The sequence below is a fragment of the Macadamia integrifolia genome, chromosome 8 (genome assembly GCF_013358625.1).
Source record: "Macadamia integrifolia cultivar HAES 741 chromosome 8, SCU_Mint_v3, whole genome shotgun sequence".
NCBI lineage: Eukaryota > Viridiplantae > Streptophyta > Magnoliopsida > Proteales > Proteaceae > Macadamia > Macadamia integrifolia.
This window is the reverse complement of record NC_056564.1, coordinates 21,023,954-21,040,575: the sequence shown is the minus strand read 5'-3', so window position 1 is coordinate 21,040,575 and position 16,622 is coordinate 21,023,954. Positions and strand designations below refer to the sequence as shown.

At 38.0% G+C, this 16,622-nt stretch overlaps 1 protein-coding gene across 2 annotated transcripts; it reads left to right on the top strand.

Annotated features, from left to right (window-relative positions):
- The first annotated feature begins 3,634 nt into the window (after positions 1–3,634).
- Positions 3,635–15,820, top strand: LOC122087439 (3-hydroxyisobutyryl-CoA hydrolase-like protein 1, mitochondrial). Of its 2 annotated transcripts, XM_042656579.1 has the most exons (14): positions 3,635–3,924; positions 3,998–4,078; positions 4,175–4,243; positions 4,393–4,456; positions 4,747–4,826; positions 6,004–6,087; positions 7,334–7,418; positions 7,622–7,707; positions 7,791–7,912; positions 12,981–13,041; positions 14,822–14,920; positions 15,009–15,107; positions 15,183–15,224; positions 15,311–15,820. In XM_042656579.1, the coding sequence occupies exons 1-14, from the start codon at positions 3,802–3,804 to the stop codon at positions 15,428–15,430; spliced, it is 1,215 nt and encodes a 404-aa protein (XP_042512513.1). In that variant the 5' UTR covers positions 3,635–3,801; the 3' UTR covers positions 15,431–15,820. The 2 variants fall into 2 exon arrangements, with proteins under 2 accessions (XP_042512513.1, XP_042512514.1); XM_042656580.1 differs by lacking the exons at positions 4,747–4,826; positions 7,334–7,418.
- Positions 15,821–16,622: the final 802 nt, after the last annotated feature.

The following is a 16,622-nucleotide window of genomic DNA, read 5'->3' as shown; positions in this document are numbered from 1 at the left end:
TTTTTTTTTTTTTTTTTCTCTCAATAACCTTTTTAATAAGAAATTAAATGGAAATATGCATTCAAGCATTCAATATGGGGTAAGATGATCATTTTGTTATCCTTATGCACTTCAAAAGATAGAAAGTCATGCACACCATTAGTATGTGGCTGCTTTTGTACGGCCATTTGCTTCCTTGACACTCTTTCATCGTTATTTATATAGCTCACTGCAATAAAATTAATGAATGGAGTAAATGTTGATGTATGATGTGCTTGTTTCTTCATTATCTTTTGCATCGTTTTAGATTGAGTTTTTACAATAAATATGCTATTTTCTATATTGGAGAAGGGAAGGGAAGGGAAAGGAAAATTAATGAATGGAGTAAATGTTGGTGTACGATGTTCTTGTTTTTCTATTATCTTCTGCATCATTTTAGGGTTATGTTTCTACAGCAAATATGCCCATTTCTATATTGGAGAAGGGAAAGGAAGGGAGGAAGCGAACCCATTCTATTGTGTACTGTAAGGTCTGAGAGGGACAAGTGTGTACGCAACCTTACCCCTAGCTTTGCAAAAGAGGCTATTTCCAAGTTTTGAACCTGTGACCAATAGATTGTAATAATATAACTTAACCATTGTGCCACAGGCTCACCCTGAATTATAGACATAATACGTACATTAAATTGCTCTCTAATTCACAATTGCTTTTGTAACATCATGAGTAGGCAACATACCATTTCTAGTTAAAATAATTTAAGTTTAGTAGAATGAGTAGACAAAGACCAAAAGAGATTTCTAGAATTTACTATTTCTAAAATTACGCTCTAATTCACAATACATCATGAGTAGTCAACAAACCATTTCCAGTTAACGTATAAATCCATTTATTAAGTAGTGGAATATTTTTAAGAGGAATCTGTAAAATCCCTTTAGAAATAGATGGTGGAAAAAGAAAATTTTATTAAGGGAGAGGGATAGGTATGCTAGCATGATACCCAGGTATCAGGTATGCTAGTAAGTCTTGACCGTTGGATTAGAAGGGTCAAATCTAAACCATTGGGTACTTGTTGTCTTACCTAACCTACCCAGCCCCGATGCTCTACCGTCACTCTTCTTCTCCTTCACTATTTCGACGATCATGCATCTAACCCTAACCCTTATTCGACCGGTGATCCCTAACCCTAACCTTTCTCCGGCCGACCACCATTTTCCTCATCTCTCTCGTTCTCTCCATGGATCATCAATGGAGAACGACCTGCAAATTGTACCAGGTTGCAAGAGTGTGGAGCCACAACAAGTAGAAATGATGGTGCCTCTATACTCTTACAGTTGCGGCAGAAAAATAAAGAAGGCCTTGTCCCATTTCAAAGGTATGTAGAACAACCGTTGATGAACCAGGTTTCCCTTAATAGTTAGTTGGTAAGTCTTCTTACAAGCTATTACTAAGTTTGCACTTGGATCTGTAGGGATATATTCAGTAACAGTGGATTACAATCTACAAAAGGTGACAGTGTGGAGTAGCTGCAACAAATATGATGTGCTAGCCACCATCAGAAGAAAGAGAAAGGAAGCTCGTTTTTGGGTTGTATTCCGTTTCTGATTTCCATCATGCCCCAGTCTTCCGTTTTTCTGTCACAAACTCTTGCTTGAGTTACTCGGCTAACTCTAGCTCTTTTGAAGGAGACCTTGAGTTGAAAAGACAAATCAACACATTGCTTGATCCATTGAATAATCAAACAATTTTTCTTTGAATACTCAAGGGGATTTCGAGGGCTAGCGAGGCAAGAGGAAAGAGCGATCACAAATCTCACGAATCAATTCCAGAGTAAATGTATGCGGTGGCTCCTAAATGACCATAACGATAATGAACCCACCATATGTTCTTCTCCGCCACCTCCTGCCCACCGCCACAACCATGTTGCGATCATGAGCATCATCCCCAATAAGCTTTGCTCTCCCAGTCTCCACTGGAGAAGAGTTAGGGTTAGGGATTGCCGGTCGGAGAAGGGTTAGGGCCAAGTGAATGATCCCCCGAAATAGTGGGAGAGAAGAAGAGTGACAGTAGAGCGTCGGGACTCGGGACTAGATAGGTTAGGTTAAGACAACAAGTATCCAACGGTCTAGATTTGACCTTTCTAATCCAATGGGCAAGACTTGCTAGCATACCTGATACCTGGGTATTCTACTAGCATGCATGTCCTTTTCCCTTTTATTAATGTATTTTTCCAAATACTTCATTGTTAGCTCACTCGATCTCCCTAAAGAATGGAAGGATGAAGAATTAAATGTTATCGATTAAAAAATATTATTGACACAAATTAACCACATGTTAAATTTTATAACCTAATTCAATCAACATCCAACCAAGCGTACTGACATGCATTTCCATTAATGCCAATGCATGCTGATGTCATTCTTGAGTCATCCCACCATTAGGTACCGAGCTTGTTTTATAACTATGAAAAGCTTTGAATTTTAAAAGCTAATGTACGGCTGAAAAAGTGACCAAAGGATCTAGGGTTCTACTTCTCCCCAAAACATGGACTCATTTAATCTACCACGACGGGTATTGACAGTTTGACACTTAAAAATGGATTTGTGGGAAAAGTTTAGGGATGAGTGAGAACCTCATGCTATTAAACTTTTAATTAGGTACCAAATTTTCCTCAACCGACATGTTCTTTCATCCCATCCGTGATTGGATGTGTCAAAGAGCAATGAAGAGGATTCTAAACCTTCAACAAATAGAAAGATAGGTAATTCATCAGCATGCATGGCCAATGGGAGAATCTTGCCAATCTAGTGCACAAAACACCAGCATGCTAGGCCAATGGGAGAACATGTTGGAACATCTTCACCACACATAGGAGTCGGGATAGTGCAATCATTTTGCGCTTGCTGTGGAGGTTGGAGGCATAAGAGAATTTCTTCTTGACCGTTGGTTCATAGAATCCACGTGTCATGCAGATAGAGGTCTATGGGCAATGTCCTCTATGGAGTCTACAGTAGGGGTGTCAAAACCTAGGCCCAAACCGATAAAATTGATCGAAATCGACCAATAAAATTTGAATCGAACCAAACCGATCCTTATTAGATTGGTTTTGGACTGAGGTATGTTCGGACCGACTAAAAATCGGTCTAAATCGAACCAACCAATAATCAAATCGAAACCAAATTGAATGAAACCGAAAAAAAAAAAAAAGATTTTGAGATTATAAATTGGTGAATTGACCAACCAATTTTTACAATATAAATGCGAAAAATTTTATTGTTAGGGGAATTGTTACAAATCATTGAATATTAGGTTTCAATATTAATTATTTTTCCCTTACAATGATAAATCATGATTTAAACATAAATTTAAAGTGTGTTTTTCATCAAATCTTGTCACTATAAGTTATGAATGTAAGATTCATTATGGTTCAAGTCCAATAATAAACTGATCTAAACTGATATTAAAAAATTGAAATAAACTAAAACCAAACCAGATTGAAACTGAAATCAACCAAAAACCGAAACTCCTTAATGGATTGGTTTTGATCTCCCTCATTCCTAAATCAAAACCAATTCAACCCGACCGAATCCGAACCAAACCGAACCGTCCAATTGACATCCCAAGACTACTCTGGAGAGGAGCCAGATCCTCACTCACGCTGTCACTAATAATCCGTTTGTGGAATTGCACCAGTCGTCAATCTTTCCCTTCGATCGAGTTCGACCCTTAAGGCCTCAGCTACAAACTCTACTCGGGGCTGAACTGCGTCTAAGAGGTTTTCTTTTCGTTCTCGAGGTGGGAAGAAACGAGTACGACGATTGGAAAATGCAGAGCTTGAAAGGGTTATTACTCAAGCGTTCTCTTGGAATTCCCAGATTTCTCCCCTATCACAGAAACCTCTGCGCCCATACCATCAACCCAGATTATAGCGAAGAACTTAACAATCAAGTGAGTTTTCCAGTTCATAATCCTTTCAATTATAAACTATGATCGCCCAACTATATCTATTTTGACGTTTCAGGTGCTAGTAGAAGGTAAAGATCATTCCAGAACAGCTATTCTCAACAGACCCTTCGCCCTCAATGCTCTTACCACAACAATGGTGTTCTTCTTTTGCTCTATTTTTATAGTTTTGCTTTTTGGGTCTCTTTTATTTTGCTTATTCCATTAAGTCCTTGACTTTTTATGTTATCTTCAGGCGGCGCGTTTGAAAAAACTGTATGAGTCATGGGAAGAAAATCCTGATATTGGTTTTGTCGTGATGAAGGTTAGTGGTTCTGTTCTGTTTTTGGTCTCCGGTGTCTTCCATTCCTTTCATTTCTTCTACTTTCTTCTTATCTGCTTTTAGTGTATTTTGCTTCTTTCTATTCGTGTTATGTAAAGGCCTCATTTTGACATCATTTTTGGAACCTCAAGGGCAGTGGCAGGGCTTTTTGTGCCGGTGGAGACATTGTTACCCTCTTTCGATTACTAAATGAAGGTAAAACAAGTCATTTTCTTCCCTTTCTTTTTATAATTTATGACTCAAAGAATGTTGCACTTCAACCAGTTCTCTTTCATCTGTGTTTTGAAATATTTCAATACCCAAATTCCTGTTATCAGCGGTCTTGAAATAGGGGGGTAAAAGTATATATTTCATTTAGTGGACTATCACTGATGATGCTTTTCTTCCAAGTTTATCCCTTTATTCATTTCTTTTCTTGTAGCTGGACAAACTTTTATTAGTTTAGCAAATAATCTTTCTTGTAATCTATGGGTCATTCTATGCAGGGAAGATGGAAGATTGTAAGGAATTCTTCAGGACATTATACAGTTTTATATACCTTCTTGGCACATATATGAAGCCACATGTAAATATCTATCTTTCCTTCATCATTGGGGCAAATGAAATATGCATATGCAGTTGGGTTGCAGACATTTGTTGTTGGGACATATTTTGGTGGGAATTATTTTAAAATGGTTATGCTCCTCACCCAGAGGACAGGCCTTGGCACAATGGTAAGGCTTCCCTATGGCGACCTAGTGGTCGTGGTTTGAGTCGGGAAACAGCCTCTCCGTGAACCGGGGGTAAGGGTGCATACATTATGACTCTCCCCATACGCCCCTTTTTTTAATGCTCCTCGCACCCCTCTAAATAACATGCTAGTGGTAAAAAAGGAAAATGCATTAAAATAATGCTCAATATAGAATTGGAAGATCTAACTAAAAAAGGAGAAAAGGAGCATAATGGGATAGTATTTACTTTGATTAGGTCTATGACTGCTTGATCGGTTGGATTAAAGTTGTGTATCCGGAGCACTAGACAGAACTAGGAGAGGGCAGGAAGAGTCCTCTGCTTCTTGTTGACACTCTAATATTGGACCAGAAGCTAAATTAGGTGATAAACTGCGATGAATAGAAACTAGAGTAAGGAGTTTTGGACACCAGCAGAGAGATTTGGGTTTGTCACTGAAATTTGTCAGTGAAAGAAAAGAGAGAAAGCCGCAATCAATTAAAATGAGAAGGGATGATGGGGAGGAATAAGTTTCCTAATTTCTTAAGTTTATAATGATTGGAAGGCAAACGATCAAATCATTTGGTGTGTTTCTCTATGAAGCTAGCGTCAAATTGTAGAATGGCAATATGGCTTATGAAGTCAATGTACTTCTGCACCAGGTTGTTCTCTAATTGCCAAATGATGATATCAACAGATACAATTACCTATGAGCTCCTGGTCGATATGAAACCAGGAGATCTCTTTTTGGAGGGCAATATTGTGACATTTTTTTCTCTGTTCAAATTGGATATTACAACAAAAACTCAGCCTGACCCCGCTTTGTTGTTGTAATATGCAATTTGAACTAAGAACAAAAAAATTTCACTTGTACATTTATTTCAATAAATTTTATATTCTCATTTTTAAATCCCCATGTAGAATAAATTGTGCAATCATTAAGTACAATTTGTTTTAACCTACGCACCTCTGTCTTTAGTGTATGGTACATAAGGGCAATGCTAACCTTCACTTGTATGATTTTTCCTTGTTAGGTGGCTATTTTGGATGGTGTTACCATGGGGGGTGGGGCAGGAGTTTCAATCCCAGGGACATTCCGTGTTGCAACCGAGAAGACTGTATGTATATATAAAAAATACATGGATTTAGTGTTCTCTGTGTGTGTGTGTGTGTGTGTGTGTGTGTGGCATTTCCTTCATTTACCTTTCTCAACAGGTTCTCAATGACTTTGTAAAACAACCTAGTCGAGTTCCTTATGTTTAATGATGATTTTAAATGCTTTGTTGTGACATACAGTATAGGCTTTGCTGAGGGGGTATGTATTCCATGTGCAACTGCATAGCTTTCAAAGATGGTCAAGAAAGTATCTAACGTGATTTTTGCATTAAGATTTGTGGTCTGCATGTTGGGATTAATAATTAGTCTTTATTGAAATGAACATGTCAAACAACATGCCTGCTTTATCCAAGAACTGTGAATAATGTTATCAGTTATGTTAAACATGTAAGATGCAAGACCTTTTTATTATGATTCTTTTTATTACTGTTTTAGTAGATTCCTTTTTTTTTTTTTTTTGTTATATTACTTATGAATCTTAGGCCTTTACAATTTTAGTGAACATTTAGTCTTTGTTATAACTATGAGTTTTTCTAGGTTTTGTAGTTCTGCGTTTCTTAATTAATTGAGTGATGTGATGAATAGAAAAAAGTACGTTGTAATTGGGTTTCCTACGCTTAGTTGGATTTTGAATTTGAGTCTTGGTAGGGGTACTTTAGGGGTTCTTAATTGTTTGATGTTAGTTCTATACAATCTGGATTTAATTGCTCAAGTAAGAGTTGGGGTGGGACCATGGAGTGATCTATATAAGCAAGTTCTGCGGTGACATTGTAATTCAGATTCAGTCATGGAATACTTTCAAAATGTTTTCATTATTAGCTTCTGTTAATGGTGCTGCTGTGGGTCAATGGCTCTTGGTGCTGCTAAGGTTTCAAATTGCTTTCTTGCTTATTCTTCTTACTTTTGTTTTGCTGCTATCAGGTCATCGGTTCTCCATGGTCTTGACCTGTTTCTTACTTTTAGCTTTCTTTTTCCTGCATCTCATAGAATCTTAGAGAATATAGTTATCAGGGCACTAAGGCAAGGCTACGTGCTGGCTATTAGAGAAAGGAAAATTTCCCTTGCGTTGTCTACACATTCTGTAGAATGTTCACATTATATTTGTTAGAATGAATTCATAAACTGTGGGGTTTTTGGTTCATTTTACTATATGACATTCTTTTTCTCCGAACTTTATTTTATTTATGTATGAGTTGTAGGGAGTTCCATGTTAACATTTCCTAATATCAAGAAAAAAAAAATTTGCAGGTTTTTTCCACACCGGAAACTTTAATTGGTTTCCATCCTGATGCTGGGGCTTCCTTTTACCTTTCACATTTACCTGGCCACATAGGTATTCTTGTGTGCATTCTATTTGTTGTAGTTTCCTCATAAAATTAAGTTTAGCTGCCTATATAGGAGACACGAAAATTGAGATTATGTGAGATGACCCATTATTATTTGTTTTAAATTCATTTTGACTGGCAGTGATTCATTCACTCTATTTCCTCTTATTTTTCTTCAAATGTGATGCTTATCTATTTCATTTCTTTGCAGGGGAATACTTGGCTCTAACGGGAGAGAAGCTGAATGGTGCAGAAATGCTTGCTTGTGGGCTTGCCACCCACTATGCACTTAGTGCAGTTTGTTCTTTTGGTCTTCCTTTCATATTTATTGCAACATCTTGCTTTTTCTTGGCCATGTAACTAGTTGCTGTTTGTAACAGAGGCTTCCTTTGATTGAAGAGGGACTTGGTACATTAGTTACAGATGACCCTTCTGTCATAGAATCTTCCCTTGAGAACTATTGTGACCTTGTCTATCCGGAAAAGAAGAGTGCTCTTCACAGGTTTTTTAGTTATTCTTTCTTTAGATGTATATCTGTATCTATTTAAATCATCCTTTCTATGGTTCTATGATTTTTTATTTCATAAAATCCCAATCTAAACATTCTGACCTTTACTACCACTCTTTGTAATGTTGCAATGGGAACGATTAACATGTCCCAAGAAATGTGAAAGAACTAATAATCCCCCCCCCCCAAACCCCAAGTTTCCTTTTTTGTATTTTAATATAAATGTCTAGAATTCAGTATCTGGTAAGCAGTCAAATGGTTGGCGATGAGTAAGCCTTTAGTATATGGTGCCATATATAGAAGGGTTTTCAACAAATATCTAGTTTATAGAAAGTCCTCTTATATTTATGATTTTAGTTTTTAAGTTCTTTTTTTCCTTTGTGCGTGTGTGTGTGCTTTGGACACTGTCTTATTTCTACCTTATCAGTTCTCCCTTTGACCAAAATACCCTGATAACTAGATGATACTTCCCCTTTAACTTCTTAAGTTGTTTCTTCATGTTGGAAGGGTGATGTAGATAAGTCACTTGGGCTTATTTTATTGCAAATAAGCCTTGGGTTGTGTTATATATGTGTTGGGCCTCTGATCCAATGGGTTTTCTTTGAAATGGGCCACTTTAATAGGCCTAAAATATGGGTAGAAGGTGAAAAAACGGGTTTTAATTCATTAGTTTAGTTAGTTGCTATTTAATTCAATAAAGGCCCATTTGGCCATTGGTCGGTTGTAAAGTCCTATATGGACTATTAGTTAGTTAGTCCTATTTCATGTTGGAGTCATAAAGTCAAGTCCTAGTCCTATTTTGAATTCCTAGTTGTAGTAGGAGTGTCTAGTCCTATTGGAAAACTAGCTCCTAGTTGTAGTAGGAGTGTCTAGTCCTATTGGAAAACTAGCTCCTAGTAGTAGTTTGATTACTATTCTGCCCTCTATAAATAGAGGAGCCTATGTACTTATAATTTCATATTTGAATGAATGAATTATTGAGTGATTACTCTTTAGCTAAAATAACTGTTATTGAGAGGTGAGATGCCTAAACCTTTGAAGGGTGTGATACCCAAAACCTGAGGGGTGAGATACCCATTCCTTTATTATCTTTCACCCTTCTTAACCCTCCATCGATTATTCTTTTTCTATTTTTATTTTTTGTTTATTGTTATTAGAAATTCAGACTTGTTAAAGCATACAAAATCAGAATCAACCAGCCAAAGAGTTCTTGTTCTTGAAGTCAATTGACCCTCATTGCTGCCCAAGTTTGAGATTCGATCTGCAGATCCTTTGGAGGACTGGTTCTATACTCTAAGAAGATCAATCGATCCTCTCTTGAGGTTATTTGAAGAAGACAAGTTGTTGTTCCTGCAGAATTCTTCACATTCTCTCTCCTAGGTCTGAAAATCAAGAAAGCGCATAATTCCATAACCGGCCGTCAGAAGCCCTTTATATCTGGGGGTTTTTGTACCCTCCCTAGGGACTATCTACACCCAAAAGTGTAGCTCAATCAGACTCCCACAGACCTGGCCGCACTTTTCTCTCTCCAGCTCTATGGAAGGTCTTTCTCTCTCCTATCGGGTTGGGTTTTGGGCTGGTTTTGCTCCTATATGGGTATTGTATCCGTGGGGGTTTATTTGATGGTATTAATTTTTTGTTTCTTGCTCCTATTTGTATAATTTGGGGTTCTAAACTGCGGAGTTAGTTACTTGTAATCTACTCTTGCATTAAGTGGTATCAGAGCTATGGTTGAAGAAAGCTCCAAACAATCTATCAGAGCCTAACCGAAGATGGTTCCATCAATTCGTTGCTTCGCTAGACAAAGGGATACATTCTACATCTTTGATTAGTTAGATTCTCTAAAGGAATATTTTGACTACTATAACTTGACAGAGACAAAAGCTTCAAGTTGTTTGCTTTCGGTTGATTGATTGTGCTAGAGACTGGTGGAGAGTCCATGCAAAGCGACTCCGAGTTCGAGGACAAGAGCTTAGGACTTGGAAAGAGATGAAGTTCGAGTTAGCGACACAGTACCTCCCTGTATATTTCCATAGAAGGTTCTTCCCTCCACAGGATTCCCATCAGAATACATCTATAGGCCTAAAGTTCGAAAAATTGAAGGAGGCTACTGCTGCCCAATCTAATTCTCAGCCATGTTATTTTCGTGGGGAATTCCTTGAATGGATGCGTGAATTGGAGATATACTTTGACAACTACAACTTAACAGAGACGCAAAAACGCCAATATGCATGTTCCCAGATGAGTGATTTTGTTCAAATGCAATGGAGAGTGCGTGAAAGGAAACTTCAAGCTTAAGAATGTAAGCCTAGAACGTGGGACGAGATGCAGTATGAGTTGGCAGGCATGTACTTATCTGAGCATGAACGAAGCATGTACTTCTTTCCACCAGATGTCCAAAAGCCACCCACACTTGACAATAGCATGAAGGAATCATCGGCCTCTATTGCAAAGGAGCAACAAGAGAAGACACCTCTGACCAGTGAACTAGAGTCAAAAGTGGAGGTTAGTGTTAAAATTTTTCCAGCAATTCTTATTGTTGAGGAAGAACTAGTCATTGATGTTCCCATCAACGAGACTCATGTGGAAGAAGTCAAAAGCAACAAGGTTGCTACAATGGACAATGAGGTTGAGACTAGGGAACTTGATACTACAACCATAGTTGTCACGGCGTCAAATCGATCCAAGGCGGTGGAGGGGTGGCTAATCGATTTGGCGATGAATCGCCCGTTATAGCGTTGCCATGGCGGTTAAATCACCCGTGTCATTTTTTTTTCCTTATTTTCTAAAGTTATTTAGTATTCTACTTTTTTATTTCCCCTATTTTATAAAGTTATTTAACATACTACAAGCCTACAATATATACCCTATAACATATAAAACCAACATTAAGCAACATCAAATCATCAAAAATCAACATAGCCCTATCCAAATCACCTGCATTTTACAAAAAATCGACCGCCTAGTGAATCAGGCGTGACCTGGCGTCCATGGCGGTGCCATGGCGACGCCTATCAGCCAATGGCGACCGCCATTTGTGAGTCATGTAAATCGTAGCACTGCCATGAACATCTTTTTCCGCCAGGACGCCAAATCGCAGCCTTGGCGACGCCATGACAACTATGACTACAATAACTGTGATGATTGTGAACAGCCAAGAGGAAGATCCAAAGGAGTTCAAGAATGAAGTTGCGTTTGAACCATCAATGGAACCGGTTAGGAACCACCAGCTACATGAACCAAAAGAGCTTTATGTTGCATTGAAGTTAGAAGAGATCAAAGGTGCATATGTAGAGGACCCTATGGATACATCCGAAGATGTTGAAGTTGAGCATGTGGAGTTTGTCATCCTATTAAATTATCTTGAAGATCGAGCTCCTCACATTCTAAACTACATCTTTATTATCAAAGAGCTACCTGAATTTTTCTATAGCTTGAAGAGGGACGTGCACCATGATATAATCACCCTCACACTCTACAAAATTCGAGGATGAATTTTTTCTAAGAGAGGGCGAGTTGATGTAAATAAGTTATTTGGGTTTATTTTATTGCAAATAAGCCTTGGGTTGTGTTATATATGTGTTGGGCCTTTGATCCAATAGGTTTCTTTGAAATTGACCACTTTAATGGGCCTAAAATATGGGTAGAAGGTGAAAAAACGGGATTTAATTCATTATTTTAGTTAGTTGCTATTTAATTCAATAGAGGCCCATTAGGCCATTGGTCGGTTGTAAAGTCCTATATGGACTATTAATTAGTTAGTCCTATTTCATGTTGGAGTCATAAAGTCAAGTCCTAGTCCTATTTTGAATTCCTAGTTGTAGTAGGAGTGTCTAGTCCTATTGGGAAACTAGCTCCTAGTTGTAGTAGGAGTGTCTAGTCCTGTTGGGAAACTAACTCCTAGTAGTAGTTTGATTATTATTCTGCCCTCTATAAATAGAGGAGCTTATGTACTTATAATTTCAGATTTGAATGAATGAATTATTAAGTGATTACTCTTTAGCTAAAATAACTGTTATTGAGAGGTGAGATGCCTAAACCTTTGAGGGGTGTGATACCCAAAGCCTGAGGGGTGAGATACCATTCCTTTATTATCTTTCACCCTTCTCAACCCTTCATCGATTATTCTTTTTCTATTTTTATTTTTTGTTTATTGCTATTAGAAGTTCAGACCTGTTAAAGCATACAAAATCAGAATCAGCCAGCTAAAGAGTTCTTGTTCTTGAAGCCAATCGACCTTCATTGCTGCCCATGTTTGAGATCTGATCTGCAGATCCTTTGGAGGACTGGTTCTATACTCTAAGAAGATCAATCAATCCTCTCTTGAAGGTTATCTGAAGAAGACAAGTTGTTGTTCCTGCAGAATTTTTCACATTCTCTCTCCTGGGTCTGAAAATCAAGAAAGCGCATAACTCCATAACCAGCCGTCGGAAGCCCTTCATATTTGAGGGTTTTTGTACCCTCCCTTGGGACTATCTACACCCAAAAGTGTAGCTCAATCGGACTCCCACAGACCTGGCCGCACCTTTCTCTCTCCAGCTCTATAGAATGTCTTTCTCTCTCCTATCGGGTTAGGTTTTGGGCTGGTTTTGCTCCTATATGGGTATTGTATCCTTGGGGGTTTATTTGATGGTATTAATTCTTTATTTCTTGCTCCTATTTGTATTGTTTGGGGTTATAAACTGCGGAGTTAGTAACTTGTAATCTACTCTTGCATTAAAGGGCACCTATAAAGTGTATTTGATGGCTTTTAAGCTTTCTGCCTGTTCAAACCTGTGTAACCCTTTGTCTCATTTCCATTCTCTTTTATCTACTGCTTCAAACCTTCTTTTTGGTGATGGATCCTGTGAAGTTCATGTATGGGTTATTCTGATCCTAAATGGATTTACTTTCCACTGGGAGATCTCTTAGGTGGTACTCATTGAACAATGAGTTTGTACCCCTTGTATGTGCACCACATGTATCTCTGTTATGTTATTGACATGTTAGCTCTCAACAATTCCTTATATGATGATTTAGTTTATGTAAGAAGCTGATCTTTTGTTTTCACTTCTATTTCCAGGATTGAAAGAATCGATAAATGTTTTGGCCATGATACTGTTGAAGAAATTATTGATGCTCTGGTGAGGATGAGTTGATATGCATCATGACTCGTGAATACCTCCATGTTGCTTAAAATTGGTATAGAACTCCCATGATTCGACATGATTTTTGGTTGATTTAACTTGAACCACAGTGACAGGTTGTATTCTTGAGGTTATCATAATTTCACTTCCCATGTGAGAGTAAAGTTTCTTTTGTTTCACTTTTATCCTGACATGATATACTGTCAATAGCATTGTAATCTCATGATTTCCTTGAATAAATTTTGAAGCTTGAATTTCTTTCATTAGATCAGTTTTCTCAATCAATTGATTTATTTTTTCCAAAATCCTTGCAATTTCGATGTTTAAAATTTGTTGAGCTACTATCTCTTTAGTTTTCTATTTTCTCGCACACACATCTATATATGTATACCCAAATGTGAATTTTTTTTTTTCTTGCCAGCTCATATTGTATGATTTTTCCCTCTGTAGGAATCTCTTCCTCACCCCTTCTTTTTCTGTGTTTTTTTTTTTTTTTTTTTTCCTTTAAGGCTCCTTTTTGTTGCAAGGGAAATGTAAGGGAAGGGAAGTGAAGTTTTTTATGGTAATCATTATCCAACATAATTGTTTAAAGGGTAATTTACAACGCCACCCCCTGGAGAATGCCAATATTAGAGGGACACCCCCTCTCTTTCACCAAATTGGACTTAGACCCCCTACCGTCAGTCAACGTTACATAATATACCAAGAATGCTGACATCAGCAGTTAATATTTTTTCTAAAGTCCATTTTGCCCTTCAAAATAATGGAGTACCAAAATTGCCCTTAATGGTTCTATTCCCAAGTCAGCCTCAATGAGTTGAGAAGAAGAACGGCTAGGCTTGCAGATCGGCGACTGCGAACACTCTTTCGACGACGGCGACGACGGCAACTACGGCAGCGAACCCCCTCCAGCGACTATGGCAGAAAAATGTCTAATTTATTAGTTTTTACTCATAAGGGCAAAAACGTCATTTCAAAGCATCATATAACGTTGACTGACGGTAGGGGGTCCGAGTCTAATTTGGTGAAAGAGAGGGGGTGTCCCTCTAATATTGGCATTCTCCAAGGGGTGGCGTTGTAAATTACCCTTGTTTAAACTACTTCAATTTTTTACCATATTTAGTAATGATGCTTTTTAGATGTAATTTATATTTACTTTTTAGAAGATGTCAAGTGAGGTTCTAATTTACACTTTTCAAATCCAAGGGATTTAAGTGCAAAGTAAAATGAATTTTTATAACCAAATATGGACTGATTTGGAGTTATTAATGAAAAAATTAAATCATGTGGGGTAATGATTACAAAAGTTTATTTGTTAGGTTTGAAAAATTCAGTTTCCTTCCCTTTAATTTCCGTTACAACCAAACGGAGCCAAGGAAAAAAAGTATAATATTCGTGGTCTGGTATACTATGTTTATCTGTGTTCATATGTGCTCACGTGGACAATGTGTCTTATCTGGATACTGTATGGCATGTCCATAGGGTAATGATGTGGCAGCTTAGTTGGCAGTCCATTTGTTTGCCATGCCATCCCTATTAATTATAAGTTTCATCCAAGATGTGGAAAATTAAGGCTGACAATGGGATGAATCACTTGGTCATATTGTTGAGTTGGATTATGAAAGTTGACAAGTGACCAATTCATTGGTCCTATCTTACGGTTTGGATTGGCCACACTTCCCTGAATCAAATTGGAGGGGAATAGAATTGTAAATCTCCAAATAGATTCATAATGAAATTTATTGTGATTATGTTTCAAATAATTGAACTTTTTTAGGAAAGCGAGGGAACTGGATCAAATGATGAGTGGTGTACTTCAGCACTCAAGAAATTAAAGGAAGCCTCACCTTTGAGCTTGAAGGTCTCTTTAAGATCTGTGAGTCCTTTCTTACTTGTATCTGTTGGCTTCATTCTGCACCATTAGAATGATTTTTAACATTACCCAGTGTTATCAACTGGTTTAGATACAAGAAAGTAGATTCCAGAGTCTTGATCAATGCCTGATTCGTGAGTATCGAATGTCCCTTCAAGGAATCTCCAGAAAGCCTAATGATTTCTGCGAGGTATCACCCTTTCATCATTCAGGTAAAACAGTTGTAGTAGTTATCCTGTCTGTCTTATTTCCTGTAATTTCTTAGGGAGTCCGGGCACGATTGGTGGACAAAGACCTTGCACCACAGGTATTAGCAATACATTCTTTTTGCATGATGAACAGACATAATTTGGAGATGATATTACTAATGTGACAACTGTTGGAAATATGCAGTGGAACCCTCCAAGTTTGGATCAAGTGTCTGAACGGATGGTGGACAGCTACTTTTCACCAATTAGCAAGTTAGAGCCTGACCTAGAGTTACCCACAAAACTCCGAGAAGCATTTACCTGATTGGAGATCCATCCTACAGTTTCCATTTTACAGAATTGACATTTGACATAAAGAAGCCATTCACTTTGCAATACCTGCCATTTGGAACTGGGAAAAAAGAATAAGAAAGAATACCTGCCATATGGTGCTTATACCCATTGCAGGGTATCTCCACAGCAATTCAACCTGCAGATTATTCGTCCCAGAAGACTGATGTATAATTCATTGATTGACACTCAAAGTGATGGTTTACAATCGTTGCCCAACTGCTAAGATACCTGAGACCCATTTAAGTCATCCATCTTAATGTCCTCATACTGCATGATCTGGGATGATGCTCATGCTGCATGTTTTGTTAGAGAAACATTGTCTATTTGTTTATAAATTTCCATTTTTGGACCTTTCCTTGTACTTCTTGAATGTGCAGATGGAGCTTACACTTTTGAAAATGACCTCCCCTTGCCAGACTCTGTCGTATTGACAGCAAAACATTCCGATGCCTTCCAAGTTTCAACCCTGCAAATTTATCCTGTCTCAATGGAAAATTTTATGCCTTTGTGGCTCTTTAGTTTTGCAATTTTTTGTCGGGATTCAACCCTGTAGTGTAGGAAAATGTAGTTTTATCTCATGGGATGTGTTCATTGCATTAGGGCATTAGGTACTTAGCAACATTATCGACATCTCTTGAGGAAAGCTAGACATATTTGTTCTTGGGAATTTCTTTCTTCTGGCATAAGCCTCGACTAACTTCTTAGTGGTCAGTTGCCCAGAGTTCGTTTCAGCAGGGATTCTATGTATCTGGGGTCTTTTTATCTGGAGTAGCTCCCTGGGCATTTGTTTGGTCTTTGCCCTTCTTTCTTCTTCTTGTGTTTCTAGCATTGTATTTCTCTCATCTACACGTAATAAAATTGAGAACCCATCTCTAATACCTACCTGTTTAGAGCTTTCAAGAGTTCAGCCAAGAGTAGATTTGCAAGGGCTGCCCAGACTGCCACCAATGCAGCTTGCCCCGGTGCTTGGAACAAGCTTATTTGGGTGATTGAACACCTTTCGCCCGACCTACTCAGGCAATAGATCTACAAACCAAGCCAGATCATCTGGTCATACTGTGATTTTCTGGAACTTAACCATCATTCTTGTTCCTGGTGCTGCGGAAAGAATAGAGGTAACTGTTAAACCCAGTAAAACCAGAACAGACCCGTTTGGGTTCATG

What these genes read in the sequence shown, in the direction of transcription:
- LOC122087439 (XM_042656579.1), top strand. Translation starts at nt 3,802, where the DNA reads ATGCAGAGCTTGAAAGGGTTATTACTCAAGCGTTCTCTTGGAATTCCC. An exon ending in GCACATATATGAAGCCACAT is followed by an intron (nt 4,827 to 6,003) that starts GTAAATATCTAT and finishes TTTCCTTGTTAG; the next exon opens with GTGGCTATTTTGGATGGTGT. An exon ending in AGCCTAATGATTTCTGCGAG is followed by an intron (nt 15,108 to 15,182) that starts GTATCACCCTTT and finishes GTAATTTCTTAG; the next exon opens with GGAGTCCGGGCACGATTGGT.